Source organism: Oryctolagus cuniculus, chromosome 2, assembly GCF_964237555.1.
Source record: "Oryctolagus cuniculus chromosome 2, mOryCun1.1, whole genome shotgun sequence".
Classification (NCBI taxonomy): domain Eukaryota; kingdom Metazoa; phylum Chordata; class Mammalia; order Lagomorpha; family Leporidae; genus Oryctolagus; species Oryctolagus cuniculus.
The window spans coordinates 176,226,391-176,243,135 of NC_091433.1; the positions used below are offsets into that span (position 1 = coordinate 176,226,391).

General features: G+C 58.0%; 1 protein-coding gene across 2 annotated transcripts in view; it reads left to right on the forward strand.

Annotated features, from left to right (window-relative positions):
* Positions 1 to 1,316: 1,316 nt before the first annotated feature.
* The window catches only part of CIB4 (calcium and integrin binding family member 4), a 52,544-nt gene continuing 37,115 nt past the window's right edge, over positions 1,317 to 16,745 (forward strand). Inside the window, exons 1-3 of one of the 2 annotated variants that reach the window (XM_051843128.2) lie at positions 1,317 to 1,459; positions 1,840 to 1,874; positions 11,600 to 11,696. Coding sequence is in view for 1 of the 2 variants with exons in the window: in XM_002709972.5 (XP_002710018.1) it covers positions 1,406 to 1,459; positions 1,840 to 1,874; positions 11,600 to 11,696 (186 nt within the window). In the remaining variant the exon portion in view is untranslated. The remainder of the gene's footprint in view (positions 1,460 to 1,839; positions 1,875 to 11,599; positions 11,697 to 16,745) is intronic. The other variant, XM_002709972.5, reaches the window with a different exon arrangement.

Below are 16,745 nucleotides of genomic sequence, written 5' to 3' on the forward strand. Positions count from 1 at the left end.
CCTGGGGGACCACTGAGGCCGTGCGATGCCTCTCCTGTGCTGTGGGGCTACTTCTGGAGGCCAGGGCCAATGCTGCACCTGCTCCAGGACCCGGGGCCTGGTTCTAATAGGTAGCAGTTATTTTTATGTATTTATTTTTAAAAAGATTTATTTATGTATTTATTTGAAAGACAGAGTGACAGAGAGAGATAGGGAGAGACAGAGAAAGACAGAACGAGCTAGCCTCCATCACTGGTTCACTCCCCAAATGTCTGCGACAGCTAAGGCTGGGCCAGGACAAAGCCAGGAGCCAAGAACTCCATCTGGGTCTCCCGTGTGGGTGGCAGGGCTCAAGCGCTTGGGCCATCTGCTACTGCCTTTCCAGGTGCACTAGCAGGGAGCTGGGTCAGGAGCAGAGCAGCTGGGACTCACTCCAGCCTCTGAAATGGGGTGCTGGGGTCACAGGTGGCGGCGTAACCCCGAGGCCTCACCCCCGAGATGACATTCCTGAGCTCTTCCTATTTGTGCCGGCCACTGTTCCGGAGGGTTTCAAACAGTTCTTGGAAAATATAAAAAACTATGCACGGATTCCATGGTTTTCTTGTTTTGTTTTTTGTACAAAAATAGCCTTATCGTTAAATCTCATTTTCTACGAACTTTCTGAAGTGCCCGCTTATTAGCACTATAAACCCAGGCTGGCGCCGCGGCTCACTAGGCTAATCCTCCACCTTGCGGCGCCGGCACACCGGGTTCTAGTCCTGGTCAGGGCGCCGGATTCTGTCCCGGTTGCCCCTCTTCCAGGCCAGCTCTCTGCTGTGGCCAGGGAGTGCAGTGGAGGATGGCCCAAGTGCTTGGGCCCTGCACCTCATGGGAGACCAGGAAAAGTACCTGGCTCCTGGCTTCGGATCAGCGCGGTGCGCCAGTCGCAGTGCGCTGGCTGCGGCGGCCATTGGAGGGTGAACCAACGGCAAAGGAAGACCTTTCTCTCTGTCTCTCTCTCTCTCACTGTCCACTCTGCCTGGCAAAAACAAAAACCAAAAAACCAAAAAAAAAAAAAAAAAAACAAAACAAAACCAAAAACCAAAAGCACTATAAACCCCATAGCCATCCGTGGTCATGAGCCCCATCCTCCAGACAAGGAGTCCAAGACACACAGAGGGTAAGCAGCTTGGCCCAGGGCACATGGTCGCGGCTTTTAACCAAGGCAGTGCAACCGCTGAGTCACCGATGCGGGGCTGCCTTTCTGTGTGTTGTCCTGGGACTGCTGTCTCAGCCTGGAGACCCACAAGAACCTGTTTCTTTGCCAACCCCGGGGGACTCAGGTAGAATGGGCAGAAGGTGGAATGTGGGTCACCATGGCAACCGGATCAGCAGGTGCACCCTCAGGCTGAGGTTCTCGCGCTGGCAGAGAGGAGGGCGAGTGGGCATGGGGCAGTGCCTGAGGTACCAGATGCACTGGGAGGACCTGGAGGAGTACCAGGTGGGTAGAGGGGGCTGGAGAGTCTGGGCAGTGGCGGGAATGTCCCAAGCCATGTGGGTGGACGGCAAGCTCCTGCATGGAGCACTGGGGTTCACTGGGCGAGATGGTGGAGGCCTCGTGTTTGCTAACCCTGCCTCTGTGTGGCCCAGGTCTGTCCTCGGAGGCTGCCTCCCCTTCTGCTTCTTGCCACAGAGCCCACTCTCCAGGTCTGGGTCAGCACCCTCCTGCCCAAGGCCATCAGGAGACCCAGGGACGGCACCAGTGACTCTTCTGCCACTACCTCAGGCTGGGCTGCCTCAGTTTCCCAGCTCCCCACTCCCCAGAGAGCCGGGGTAGGGGTGGGCCGAGTGCAGCACTCACCTCTCTGGGGTTTGTTGCAGGCCCTGACCTTCCTGACCAGGAATGAAATTCTATGGTGAGTAGAGGTCTGGAGCCCTTGCCTTCCCCTGCTGGGTTCCCACGCTGGTCCCTGGTCAGAGCCACACAGCCCTGGAGAAGAGGCGGGGACAGGCCTGGCAGGGTCCCGGAGGCCCCAGGGTGTTGAGTGAGAAGCATCAGGCTCTGGGCCGCCATCCAAGGCAGGTTTTCTGCACAGCACCACAGGGCTGGGGGCACCTTCTGGGAGACGCAGGGCCAAAGTCCCTGTGGGTTGTTCATGGCTGGGCGGCTATGACGTGCCAATGAGCGCAGCCTCTCCCCTCTCCTCCTCCCTCCTCCTCCCCCCACCCTCCCTCCTGTACCTGGGGTGTGAGGGTGAGCTGTCCCAGGCCCTGTTCTCACACAGGTGCCTGTCCAGGGCGGAAGAGTCTCAGTCAAAGACAGGCACCATGCAGCATGGAGAGGCTGCAGCCACCTCCTCAGGGGCCTGTGGAGAGGTGGAAGACAGGTGTGGCCAGGCTTGGCCCAAGCCAGGCGCTCAAAAAACTCCCTTAGGTGAACACACTGGCTCACCAGGTCACTTCTGGGGAAGGTGAGGGTGGGGCTGGAGCGGCGAGGTCATTTAGACCCTGGCCTGGATCCATCTCCATCCCCCTGACCGTCTCTGCCCCGATGAACCTTCCCCAGGCACCTCGTCCAGCCTGCACGCCAGCAGTGTGGGACCCTGTAGGCACACACAGGAATGCGGGCTGGCCAGGGCACAGGGAGCTACGGAGGCCAGTGACGGCCTTGCAGCTGTGCTGTTTCCTTTGAAAAGTAGCAGTCATCTGTTCTTCTAAACCCAGAAAAACGTGGCAAGACCCCCTGACCCGCTTCCTGCGGCTCAAATAACCCCTGTTGTTTTTTTCTGAAAGTAGCACAGGAATAAGGCCAATGCCTCTGTTCTCTCCTCCCTGCAGCATAGGGGGTTACATGCATCATGGAGCCTTCCAGAACTTTCCAGGCAAAGACCTGCACACAGGTCCTTCGACAGCTCTGCCCCACCCATCCGCAGGGCTGGCCCCACACGTACAGTGCTCGGGACCTCATTTGGTTTTGGGTTTTCCTGTTGACCAGTTGTACAGAAAGCACCTGGCGACCTGCCCCATTCTTTCTGGAGGGCCCTGGATCGCTCCCTTACGGGGACGAACCCTGATCCATCCCCTGCCCTCTTGTGATGGACACTTAGGCTGCGTGGGGCTGGGCACCACGTACTCCTCCATATGGGTGCTGGTTTGAGTCCCGGCTACTCTACTTCTGATCTAGCTCTCTGCTATGGCCTGGGAAAACAGTGGAAGGTGGCCCAAGTCCTTGGGCCCTTGTACCCGCGTGGGAGACCCAGAGAAAGCTCCTGGCTCCTGGCTTTGGATTGGCACAGCTCCGGCCATTGCAGCCACAGGACCTTGGCTGCAGGAGCTCCTAGCACTGACGTACTGGGCAAAGAGGAGATGCCTCCGAGATTTGGGGAGACCGGGACGGTGCTCATCCACTCTCAGCTGTGACCATGCCCATTCCCCCTTCCACCCTTGGGGCTTCTGCATGGTGTCACTGGGTCCCAAGTCTCATCCCCGTGGCAGGTGGCCACGGGGCCCAAGGAGGGAGAGGGGCGTGGGAGGAGCTCATGCTCTTTCTTGATTTTCATTCATTTGGCTTTGGCCTCTGAAGGAGCCATCCTGGAAGGGAGCCATCCTTGGGTCTTCTCCCTTCTGAGCTGTCCTCCCAGGCCCTGGAAGGCCCCTCTTCCTGGAGAGAGGTGCACCTGCTCTGTGCTGGGGGGGGGGGGGCTCCCAGAGAAGGCTCCAAGCCAAGCTTCTCCAGCCAGCTTCTCTCCAGGCTCTGTCTGCTCTGCTTCTTTGGACAGCCCCATTCTTGAGCAAGAGGGGCCTGTGTGGGCCCCTGGGTAGCCCCTGCCCACAGGCCTCCACCCTCGAAGGCCTTGAAGAGCAGAAAGGGGTCAGCACTGGGGGATGGAGTGAGGAGACACTGCAAAGAGAGCTGAGTGCGGGCTTCTGCGTCTCCATGTGGGATTCCAGCACAGAAGACAGAATGACACCGCCCTGAGGACGGCCGGGAGCTCGGGGACTCCTGGGGTGACACGAGAGAGACGTCTCTGCGGCTCCCAACCTGGGTGAGCCTCCGGCCCCAGGAAACCACAGCCTGGGGAGCAGCTGAGACATGGAGCTGCCGCAGACAGCTCTGAGGGTGGGAGAGGATCGGTGGAGGCTGCAGGTGCCCAGAAGCTTGGGAAAGGCACTGGGGCCTGGCCGTTCACCAGCATCGAGAGGCCCCCGGCGGTGTGAATGCAGCGCATCCGCCAGTGAGGAGGAGGAGGAGGAGGAGGAGAGACTCTGGGTACCACAGGGAGCCATCTCCACAACACACAAAGCAAAGAAAGCCAGGGCCGGGGCTTCCAGGTAACACGGAGAACAGAGCATCTCTTTGAACACCTGTTTCCTCTCCCGAAAGAGCACAGGAAGAAATCCCTAAGGACGACAAGAACATGAGAGCTGTCAGCAGAGGAGAGAGCGCCGCAAGCCCAGGTGCCAGGCAGACAGGCGCAGCATCTGGAGGGCGAGCTGAGCACCGGCGGGAAGAGAGTTGCCAGCGGGGGTTGGGACGATGGCGTTGGGAACCCAGGCCGTGGGGGCCAGGCGAACACACAGAGGTGGGCTGAAAGCCTGTGTGGTTCCTTTCCTATCCCTGCATCCCACCGAGCACACTGCCCGCCCCAGCGGGAGACAGGAGCTCGCTGGGAGAGGGCTGGGTCCCCCAGGGACACGAAGAGCAGGGGGCACGTCTGCTCAGCATGCAGAGCTTTGCAATAAGTCTGACTGGAGAGCCAAGGGATGCCAGGTATTTGAGGAGAGTAACAGACAGGCTGCAGACACTCAGTGATGTCACCGTGACATCTCAGAGAGCCAGGGATAATGAGAAGTCCCTAAAAGCTTCCACAGAGAGAGAGAGAGAAAAAAAAATATATATATATATATAATAGGTTCTGCACAGGGGATCAGGAATCAGAAGAGCTTTGGACTTATTTTGGAAGACAGTGGCTAAACACCTTCAACATTCTAAGGGAATTTTCTAGTCTAGACTTAATCCTAGCTAAACTAGCAGGTGTTGGTGCCATGATTAAGACACCGCTTGAGACGCCTACTTTCTTTTTTTTTTTTTTTTTTTTTTTTTTTTTGACAGGCAGAGTGGACAGTGAGAGAGAGACAGAGCGAAAGGTCTTCCTTTGCCGTTGGTTCACCCTCCAATGGCCGCTGTGGCCGGCACATCGCGCTGATCCGAAGCCAGGAGCCAGGTACTTATCCTGGTCTCCCATGGGGTGCAGGGCCCAAGCACTTGGGCCATCCTCTACTGCACTCCCCGGCCACAGCAGAGAGCTGGCCTGGAAGAGGGGCAACCGGGACAGAATCCGGCGCTCCGACCGGGACTAGAACCCGGTGTGCCCGCGCTGCAAGGCGGAGGATTAGCCTATTGAGCCGCGGCTCCGGCCCGAGATGCCTACTTTCTATATGGGAGTGCCTGCATTTGAGTCTCAGCTCCAGCCCTGATCCCAGCTTCCTGCTAATGTGCACCCTGGGAGACTGGAGATGGCTCAAGTGGCTGGGTCTCTGCCACCCATCTTGGAGACCGGGGTTAAGTTCCTCCCTCCAGCTTGGGCCTGGCTTCGCCCTAGCTAGAATAGGCATTTGGAGAGTGAAAGAGCAGATAGAAGATCTCTGTCTCTCTCTGTCTCTGTCTCTCTCTCTTTCTCTGTTACTCTGCTTCTCAAATAAAATAAATTATCAAGAGTGAAGGTGGAATAACATTGTTTCTTGACATGCAAATGTTTAAAGTTTACCTGTAGGAAGTTTTGGAGGATGAGTTTCATTAAAACTAGAAAGTAAACCAAAAAACAAGGAAGTCATGGATCCCAGAAACACTTTCAACATGGAAGAAGCAAAATGAATTGCAAAGCGATAGGGAAAGGACACCAAATGATGGCGACAATGCAACAGGCCCAGAAAGCAAATCAGTTCAGAACAGAGTTAAGGAACCAGGGGTCCTAAGCGTGGCACCTCCAAGAAAGTAAAATGAACCCATAGATCATGCGATGTCTTTAACCATACGAAGAGGAACTTTACAGCTATGCAGAGAAAGTTCGAAGGTGTTGTAATGTTAAACAAACTGAAACATAGGCAAAATAAAAACAAAGTGATTACTAACTCTGGGAAAAACAAAAGGCCTTGCAAAACAGAAAGCCATCATGTTACACTAGGGAACTTGGCTGTAGGCAATATAGGAATACAACTTCTTAATAACAATTTCAACACTGATTATTGACCTAGGCAAATTGTTTTATATTGGGAGAGGGCAGGGAAGAAATGAAGTATATATAGAGAAATAATGTTTGTTATAGCAGGAGGTCACAAGGTAAAGTCTATAATAAAAAATAATGTCAACATATGGTAGTATCAGGATACTATTAGAAATATTATGTAAACATTAAGTAAACAACAAGAGAAATAGCAAAATATTTGTAAAATGTTGCCTCTGGTGGGCAAGAGTAGAGAGGTGATGGGGAGGGAGTCTTAGGTATAAGTAATTTTAATGTAAGCTTTATGGCACTATCTGCATTTTTAACCCACTAAGCTGTATTACTTTGGTCAACCAGACTGTTATACACAGGATGCTACCATTTTTAAAAAAGATTTATTTGTTTATTTGAAAGTCAGAGTTGCACAGAGAGAGAAGGAGAAAGAGAGAGAGAGAGAGAGAGAGAGAGAGAGAGAGAGAGAGGTCTTCCATTTGCTGGTTCACTCCCCAATTGGCTGCAACAGCTGGAGCTGCACTGATCCAAAGCCAGGAGCCAGGAGCTTCCTCCAGGTCTTCCCATGTGGGTGCAGGAGCCCAAGGACTTGGGCTATTTTCTACTGCTTTTCCAGGCCATTAGCAGAGAGCTGGATCAGAGGTAGAGCAGTCGGGTCTTGAACCGGTGCCCATATGAGATACCGGCACTGTGGATGGCGGCTATATCCGCTACGCCACAGTGCTGGCCCTGAGAATGCTGCCATTTTTGTAAAGGAACATGCATACCTAAACACGTGGAGAACACTCTGGAAGGTTATCCACCTGGACTGACAGGTTCTTGGAGAGGACCAGCTGCATGCAGGTTAATGAGGGTGCGCCGTCTACAGAGTGGAGGGGCAGCTTTGCTGGGGACGCCCAGCTGCACGGTGGTGGCTCAGGGGAGAAAGGGACCATTGTGGGCTGCCCACAGCCAGGTGGGGCCACTGTTACACAATTTTCCTGTGTGACCTTGGACAACATGTTGCAATTTTCTGTGAATATGACAGAGAAACAGGTTGGGGAAGACCATGCAATGTCCAGGAGCTGGGGGTGGCACTGGGGGTAGGGGTGATGACTCAGCCCCGTTGAAAGAAGCATCAAGAGTCCAGTGGCGGAGGACACGTGGAGGGGAGGGTGTCCCTCTCCCACCTTCTTACCTGTGACTTGCGTGAGGACATAAAGGCCTGGCTGCTGGATCCGCAGATGGTACCAAGGGGAGGGGCAGGCGCCTTCCCTGGCCAGGGCTGCCTTGGCATGGCTCCCCAGCCTTTGATCTTCCACGTCCTTTGATCTCTGTAAGAACAAGGTCCCTCTCAGTGGCCTTCTGTGGCGTCCCCCTTCGCCCCTGCCTCCCAGAGGCCTCTCTCTGGGGCTCAGCCCCTTCTGGCTCTGGCTACAGACTCTGCAGACCCAGAGACGTGCACGTGGCCCCCCAGCAGAGCACAGCCTGGTCTGGTCCAGGCCCCTGCGGCTGGGGCGCAGGTGGGCTGCACTCAGTCTGAGCTCTTTGAACTACTGTGCGTCTCTCAGGTTGAGCGTGGGCCTGGTTTGGGAGCCTGCGGTTTGCACCCAGCCTCTGCCTGGGCTGACCCAGCTTCAAGGCTGCTTTTTCTCTTAGCACCTCCGGGAGGCCCCACTGCTGTAAAATCCCCATTAGCCCCGGGGGTCCGTCTAGAAGTCGGCAGGTGGAATGGTCACAAGTGTATTTCCTGGGTTTGAAGAAAATGGCCTGGGTTTGAGGCTTGGTTCTGGCCGGGGTGGGGGTGGGGAGTTTCTTAGCCCCACTGAACCTCAGTTTCCATCCTTGTTAGACAGGGAGTGCTGGGAGCAACAGCAGCTCATCTCACAAAGCTGTCATTAGGACACTCTAGATGGTGGCATCAGTGTCGCTGTGCCCGACTCAGCACGGAGGATGTGGTAGCTGTACTTAGCCTGGTGCTATCATCCCCTCTTCCCAGTGAAGAAATATAGCGACTTGCCCTGGGTCCTACAGCTTGGACATAGCAGTGCAGGGGCTTGAAAGCCAATTTTTTAGACTTAAAAGGGCCATTTAGGACCACAGGGCTACCCCAAGAGGTGCAGACAAAGCCCAGGGGGCCAAAACCAGACGCGTGGAATGTTTGCACTTGTCCTGAGCTGTGGTCGCCATCTCATTGGTGCAGCAGAAATGCTGGGAGCTCGTAGCACCTGTGTGTGCTGGGCCTTGTCTCGACCTTGAATGAGAAGCTTGGGGATGGGGGTGGGGGCAGATCCTTTTACAAACTCCCGGTGGGATTCGAATGGGGGACCCCATTGAGAATCATTCGAGGGTGTCAGGGGCCTGGGAGTGGATGGGAGGCCGGCGAGAGCCACAGACACCCAGAGACACGGTGTGCCCGGCTGGAGGGAACCAGGGCACCCCAGAGGCTCGTTCTGCAGAAGGGGTAAACTGAGGCCCTCGAGGGGACTTGGCAGGTGCACGGCCCGTGGGGAGTGCGTGTGGAGGTGTGGCGCTGGGCCCCTCCGCTGTGCAGGCTCGGCCTGGAAGGGAGCCCCGGCCCCAGCTCTTCATTTCTGGCAGGCTAAGCGTGTGAGTTTTCCCTGCGGCTTTGACTTTGAGTGCATTTGCGATGAATCCAGAGCTCCATTAGAGCCACGTTTGGAGGACGAGAGCATCTGTGGCAGCCGGGACGCGGCCGTGATTCGTCTGCGGGCAGCCTGCCCAGGAGACAGCCTCGGGAGGCGCCAGGACCTGGCAGGCCCTCGGGTGGAGCCGGCGCCCTCTCACCTGGGTGGGTGGTGGGCTCCATCCATCTCTTGCCAGCTTAAGGCCTTGGGCACACCCCATACACTCTCGGAGCCTCAGTCTACCCATCTGCAGAGATAACAGCCCCACACCCCTCCCACAGGAGGCTGTTGGGGACAGTCAAGGGGACGGTGGCTGCCTCTCCTCTGCGGGTCTGCAGTGCCTGCCCAGTCCAGTGCCTTCCTTGGTGCCCTTCCTTCCGGCTTCCCTTCCAGACCTGGGGGGACAGCTCGGGGCCCCTCATGAGGCCCGCAGGGTCAAGGTCCTCTCCTGCCCACTCCTGCTTGTCTGGCCCTGTCTGGAGTCGGCACAGAGCCTAGCTCTGCCTGCTCAGAGAGGTGCAGTAACCCGCCCGATGTCACACAGCTCACAGTGGAGGGACAGGACACAAGTGTACCCACAGCTGTGTGTTCGGAGGTCTTCACAGCAAAGGAGCCGTCCGGGGGCCTGAGGGAGACAGCCAGGTGCCAGCCATTACCGGCCCCTGGGCTTGTGTCGCCTGCCAAGGGCTGGAGCCCAGGCTGTGGGTCACAGGGTCCAGGTGGGACACTCACACACTCACACTCACACAAATGGGGGCTCTCTTCTCCTGCCGCTGGCCCCCTGCTGATGCTGCCCTGGACCAAAGCTGTCAGGAAGCCAGAGGCCGAGCCTGGGGTCTGGCAGCTGCATGGGCAAACGGGGTCTCAGTTTCATTTCTTCTGGCTCTGCCGTGCCAGGCTCCTAGTGGTGAGCCGTGGGCTAGACAGCAGAGCCCCCTCCCCAATCCCCGCCCGGGGCTGGGCCTCCCTCTGACTCTCCAGGGCCCGGGAGGCCTCCTGTACCTCCGAGGCGCCCACCTTGGGCTTTGCTCACTCACTGTGCCTTGGTTGGAAGTCAAACTCAGAATCCCTGGGGATGTCGCTGACCGCTAGTCATTCACTCCTGGGTGTAAATTAGCTCCATCCCCGTGGTGGTGGACAGAGGGGAGGGCTGGGGAAGGAGAGGGACCGGAGGGTAACTGGAGCAAGAAGGGGTCCTTAGGGCAGGAGCAGAGCAGGTCTGGGGCAGGTCAAAGTCTTCTGCAGAGGGCAGAGGGCGCTGGTGGGCAGGAGAGAGCCATCCACAGACGGGGTGGCTGCGGCTCTCCTCTGGCCCAGCACCCCCCGGTGCGCTCCCGTGCCGGGCCCCAAGCCAACACGGCAGGTGCCTCCCTGTGCTGTCCTCGAGTGAGGCTGGGGCAGCTGTCACCTGCCCTGGGGGCTCAGCACTGCTCAGTGGCAGGGGCAGGAGTCCAACATGGGTCCTGGCCACGAGCCTGTAGTTACGACGCCCCCACCTCACACTCACACCCATGCTCAGCCCACCACACACACACCACTCACACTCACCCTCCACACACACACCGTTCACACACTCACACTCTCACACTCACACTCAGCCCTTTGCTCTCGCTGTCAGTGTGCTTTATCCACACGACGACACTGAGGCTGGGAAGTGTTAACAGAGCCGCCCCCCCACCCAAGGCCTGCCGGCCCTGCCGGGGCAGGAGCTGGGGTCCAGGACGCGGGTGCCCGGCCACCATCCCTGTACTCCCCTGGCCACCCTGGTCGCTCCCTGAATCCTGGGAGGAGGCTGGGGTGAGAGGGTGGAGGGCGGGGGCCTCTCCCTCCCAGGGGAGGCACCCGCCACCTCCCGTCTGTGTCGCCCATGAGCCGCATCTCCTGGACTGGCACAGGGCCCATGGGGAGGAAGGCGCTGGCTGTGTCCCGCCATCTGCTTGACCTGGCTCGCGGCCTAGCAGGCCAGTGCAGCCGGCGGCTTGCTGGCCGCTGGCTTCTAACGCTGGCTTTCCACAGAGGTCACCAAGTGACCTTTTCCCTCCAGGCTGGGACAGTGCTGGGCAGATGGCCGGAGCTGGGACCCCTGCTGGTTTCTCCATCTGTGAGGGGGGCCTGGAAGGAGAGGTGCCGGCAGGGTGCTCCCCTGTGCCGCTGCAGCTCCGGCACCTGTGTGGCGAGTGTGTGCTGGGCCCCGAGCACCCCCGGGCCTTTCCTCACACCAGGCTCAGCCTGCATCCGCACCGTGTGCTGGGCACGGCCAGGCCTCGCCGATGTTTCTGGAACAGTAGACAGAGTTATCACTGCTCTTTTTCCTTCTTTCCTTCCTTCATTCCTTCCTTCTTTCCCCTCAATCTTTCTTAAAGATTTATTCATTTATTTTAAAAGTCAGAGTTGCCAAGGTGAGAGACACAGAGAGAGGTCTTCCATCCACTGGTTCACTCCCCAAAAGGCCACCATGATCAGCACTGGGCCAGGCCAAAGCCGGGAGCTTCATCCAGGTCTCCCATGTGGGTGGCAGGGGCCCAAACACTCTGACCATCTTCCACTGCTTTCCCCTGCCCATTAGCAGGGATCTGGATTGGAAGTGGAGCAGCCGGGACATGAACCAGCGCCCACGTGGGATGCTGGCATCACCGGTAGTGCCTTCACCTGCTATGCCACAGTGCTGTGTCTGTGTTACTGCTTTTTCTTTCTTTGTTCAGCCTGAATCCCTTCTGTGACCGTGGCACCACCCAGTCCCCTGCCCTGCCCCCACGGCCAACACGCCTCTCTCCCCAGCATCCACGACACCTTCCTGAAGCTGTGTCCTGCTGGCAAGAGCTACAAGGAAGCCACGCTGACGTCAGAGCAGCTCAGCTCTCTGCCGGCCCTGAGGGTGAGTTTGGGCAGGGCAGGGGTGCCTGAGGGGGCAGCAGGGGTGGGGTGTGGCGGGCAGCAGGTGCAGGCACAGTCAGCAGGCTCTGGGACTTCCAGACAGAGGGCCTGCAGAACCAGGGTTCCAAACACTTGTCACGCATACCAGGCCCCCCTTGGTGTCGCGTCAGCTGTGCCACAATCGGCATCTCTCAGGTGAGGCCATGGCGGGTTGGGGACTTGCTGCAGGTCTCGCCACTGAAGTGTGGCTCCGAGCCTGTCTGGGATTCCCTTTGGAGCCTCAGTTTGGGGTTGGTCCACTCAGCACGCACCTGATCCCTCAGCCCCCAGGGACCCCCGCCCCAGCCTATGTCCTCTGCTATCTCAAACGGGGACGAGTGGGAAGGCAGGGCCCCCATGCAGGAGCCAGGGCCTGGGGCAGCCAGCGGGGCTCTCAGCCACACACCCAGGCCTCCTCTTCTACCCACGCCGCCTCCATGGGCCAGGGCGTCATCTCTGGTTCTCCCCGAGCAGCCGGGAGGGTGTGACCTGGAGCCCTGGCACTGTCCTCCCGGCCGCCATCTGCCACCTGCAGAGAAGGGCATTTGTGTCTGTTCTTGTCACCCTCTCCTCATCCCCCCACCACCCCCCACCCCTTTAGCCAGCCCTCCCTGCACCGTGGGCTCCTGGCAAACTGGGGAATGGAGTGGAGACCGAGTGCTCACATCCCTTTCTGTCTCTTCTGTTCCTGGGGTGAACCTCACATCCCAAACCCACCCCTCGATTTCCTGGCCTGTGAAATGGGTTGTGCTGCCAGAGTCATTGGCAGCCCCCACCTCCCAGTCCTTTAGGGACAATCGTGCATTCAGACCCCGGCGGCACAGCGGCTGGAGCTCGCTGTGGCGCAGGGAGAGGCCATCTGGGGCAGGCTTTGGGCACCACTGGGAGGAAGCCTAGGGACACTAGGGCGGAGGGACTGGCTCCCAAGGGAGAGGCGGGGAGGGGCACCCACAGAGTCGTTCAGCCAGCAGTCCTCGGCTCACCCAAGTGATAGCCTTGACCTTGGGCAGAGATAGAGCTGGGGACTGAAGCAGCGGCAGGGACAGGAAGGCAAAGACGTGAGAAAGGGTGAGGGGTGGAGCTGGGAGAAGCTGGGCTCCCGGCGTGGATAGAAGCAGAATCCTCAAGGAGGCGCGGGGACAGAAAGCTCTGCCTGGGCCAACGCAGCACAGGCAGCTGGTCTTCCTGTCACCTGGTCACCGCCACTCCACACACACACACACGCACACACACAGGTACTCAACCAGGGGCACACATGACACACACGTGTACTCAGACAGGTGCAGCCACAGTCAGCAGGCTCTGGGACTTCCAGACAGAGGGCCCTGCAGAACCAGGGTTCCAAACACTTCCCACGTGCACCAGGTGCCCCTCGGTGTCATATCAGCTGTGCCACAATCAGCAGCTCTCAGGTGAGGCCATGGCGGGTTGGGCATGCATGGTGCACGTGTGTACTCAAACATGGGCACACATAGTGCACACACGTGTACGCAAACACACATGCATCCAAACATGGGTGCACACACATACTCAAACACGTGTGTGCATGGTGCACACACACATGTACTCAAGCATGAGTGCACACAGCACACATATATACTCAAACATGGGACACATGGCACACACATGTGTGCTCAGATATGGGTACACACAGCACACACGTGTACTTAAACACACAGTGCACACACGTGTACGCAAACACAGGTACACATGGTGTCTGGGATGTCTCAGACCTAGACAAGGATGGGGCTCGGGGCAGCCAGGGAGGCGAGGCAGAAAGGGGGCTTCTGCCCTCCCCAGGGTGCGGTGCGGCTCCCACACTCTGAAGGTGACTGGAAAGGACTTAGAGCCCACCCAGCCCAATCTCGGCCAAGCTCCCTCCCTGAGTCTACGAGGGGGTGCGGGGGAGGGGAGCTGAGGCTCTCCAAGGAAACACCTGCCTGGGGCCAGGGAACGGCAGAGCCAGGACCGGCCCACGCTCTGGGGGCACAGGCAGGCTCTGGCCCTGGGCTGGCACCCCCACTTCTATTCAGAGCTTGGCTGAGTACTGACTCTATGTCTTGGAGTCCCAGGGGCAAAGCCTGCCCTGGAGGGTGAGCCCTGGCCCCAGCACACCCTCCTCCCAGGAGGGCCTGGGGGCTCTGGTCTAAGCCCCAGAGAGCAAGCCCTAGACCGGGGTCAGGACAGCTGGGCCCGTGTGGGTTGCATCTGCTCGCGTGCAGGAGGCCCAAGCTGCACCTGGGGAAGAACTGGGAGGGTGAGCACGCCGCACCCCGACCCCAGTCCTCTTTCCATTTCACGGTGGGGGAGGGGAGCGATGGGGCCAGCAGAGATGCAGAAGGGGCCAACTCCAGCTCCGTGACGGGAGAGAAGCCAGGAAGCAGGGCCCTGGCCATGTGACATTATTCTTACTTTTTTTTTTTAAGTTTATTTACTCATTTTCATCTACTTGAAAGGTGGAGTGACAGAGAGAGAGAGAGAGAGAGAGAGATATCTTCCGTCCCCCGGTTCACTTTCCAAATTCCCACAACAGCCGGGGCTAGGCCAGGTCTAAGCCAGGAGCCTAGAACTCCATCCGGGTCTCCCCCGTGGGTGGCAGGGTCCCAGGCACTTGAGCCGTCCCCTGCTGCCCCCACAGGCACACGAGCAGGGAGCAGGATCAGAAGCGGAGCATCCGGGCACCCCAAGCAGCAACTCAGCCGCTGGGCCACAGCACCCACCGCTCACTTCACTTTCCTTATTTCGTATTTCTAAATGATCATTGGGTTATTCTGTTATATAAATAAAACCCAACGCCTTGTGGAAAGACTAGAAAAGGGGGGAAGGCAAATGTAAAAGTTACCACCGGCCCTTCTCAAGGGACCCCTGCCGCGGCGCCTGGCTGGGTTTCTCCCGGCCTCGCGCCGTGCAGATATGTGCGTGTTTATTGGGATCACGTTGACTCTTTCTCCCTACGTGGGTTTCTTTGTGGCTTTTCCAGCTGGTCTGGGACAGCCAGAACCATGTCATGAGTGGGGAGCCGGAGCCACTGCCACAGCTAAAGAACCAGGGGACGGGGCCTCAGGCCAGCACGGGGAGAACGGGGCTCGAGGTCTCTCGCCGGCTGGTCACCTCGCACGAGGAGCGACTGTGGGGAGGGGAAGCGAGGAGCAAACAGACCCTGGCCCAAGGAGGCAGGCCAGGCACAGTGGAGTGTGGCGGCTGCCGTCCTGTGGGCGGGTGAGCACGGGCTCCACCCTTGGGTCCAAGCATCTGGCCGGGGATGAGGACAGTGGACATTTCCCACCAATGCCAGAAGGCACTTCCTGCAGGGGGAATGAGCTCCCTGTCACGGACGGGGGGCAAGCAGGACAGCCAGGTTCCTGGCCGGGGTGTTCTAGCCAACCGACGGCCACACGCAGATCGGCTGTGAGGCGTCCGTGCCTCCCGACCCTCCAGGTCTGTGGCCGTGGCCCCGAACTTGGTCCTGAACGTGGTCTTATTCTCTTTTGCACCATCGACCACAATATGTCCCAGACCTTTTGTTCCCAGAACAGCATTTGATTTTGAAGAGGAACTAGAGATGCCAACTTTCCATTTTGCCAAGTACGGGCGTTAGAAAATACGCAGCAGCCGCACTTGCTGTGGTTTCGTTTCTAAGAAATACTCATTTTAAGTCAAACATGCAAACAACCAGAGCTTCCCAGACACACCCTTTCTGTCCTCGCTCTTCACCCCGTGGCCCTGGCTGTCCACAACTTTGTCACTGACCCATCGCTGGTCCTCCTGCGAATTTGAGGGGACTTAACTGCAGGACGAAAGGTCCCTCTGTGTCTTTCCTGTCCTGCGCAAGCGGACAGCAAGCAGAGGCTTGTGGGGGGCGGGGCCGGGGTGGGCCGTGTCCCCTGTCACTCCTGCCACCCAGGTTTTGAGAACAGCAGGCCCAGGGAGCTCCGGGGATGGATAGGTCTTAGCTCAGGGGTTTAAGTGTCTGGGAAGAAAGCTCTGTGTTCTTACCTGGGGTTCCCTCACTACACAGTGGCTTCTTAGTGTGGGGAAGATCTGCTGTTACAGAGAGCTGGGTGCAGTGGCTCCTGGGGGGCGGAGGCGGGCAGCCCGCCCCGGTCTCGTGCACAAGTTGCAGTTTTCCTTCTGGCCCGCCTGTATCTGGTGTCTCTGGAAGTGGATCAGTTCAGTTTTTGTTCTTGTAAATAACGACCCTGCTTTCTGTAAACACCCATGCCTGTGGCGTGGCGTGAGCTGGCTGTGTGTCCACTCAGGATGGCCGGGCAGGGACTGGGGGAAGTGTGAAAGTCTCAGAGCAGTTATGGGGGAGGCCTGCACAGAGACAGGGCCCCCTGCCCTACCCCAGGGCCCTGCATGCAGGTGGTCTTGTCATAGCCCACCCCTTTGGCGTGCTACCCAGCATCTACTGGGGTCAGAGCAGGGAGAGTGTTGGGAGCCTGCCCAGATGGAAGGAGGTGTGCTCTGGGGATGGCTGCCTGGGGCTCAGCTCCACCTGGCTTTGTGTGTATCCACAGTTTTCCTGAGCCTTGCTGAGCCCCGCCCGTGGGCTGGGATGCAGTCGCTTAGAAGAACCTGCAAAGAACCCAGGCCAGGGCCAAGAAGCAGGGACAGGGCCTGATTTTTACTCAGCCTCTCAAGAACTCACCAAAGTCGGAGGGACAGGGAGGATGCTGGCGTGTCTTTTCAATTTATTAATTACTTATGTTTGGTTTTGGTTTTTAAGTCAAAATGATTTATGCAGGCCAAGAGCTAAGGTTCCTGTGCAGGCTGCCCCACTTCCTGTCTCCGAAGGCAACCATTTTCAGCTCTTGGCTGATTGGATTCTTCTTCCCCCATCCTTATTTATTTATTGGTTAATTTTGAAAAGCAAGGAGACACAGCCAGCCAGCCAGCCAGCCAGAGATCTTCCACCCACTGGTTTACGACCTCAGTGATTGCCACAGCCAAGGCTGGGCCAGGCTGAGGTCAGGACACCGAAACTCAATCCAGGTCTCCTGTGTGGGTG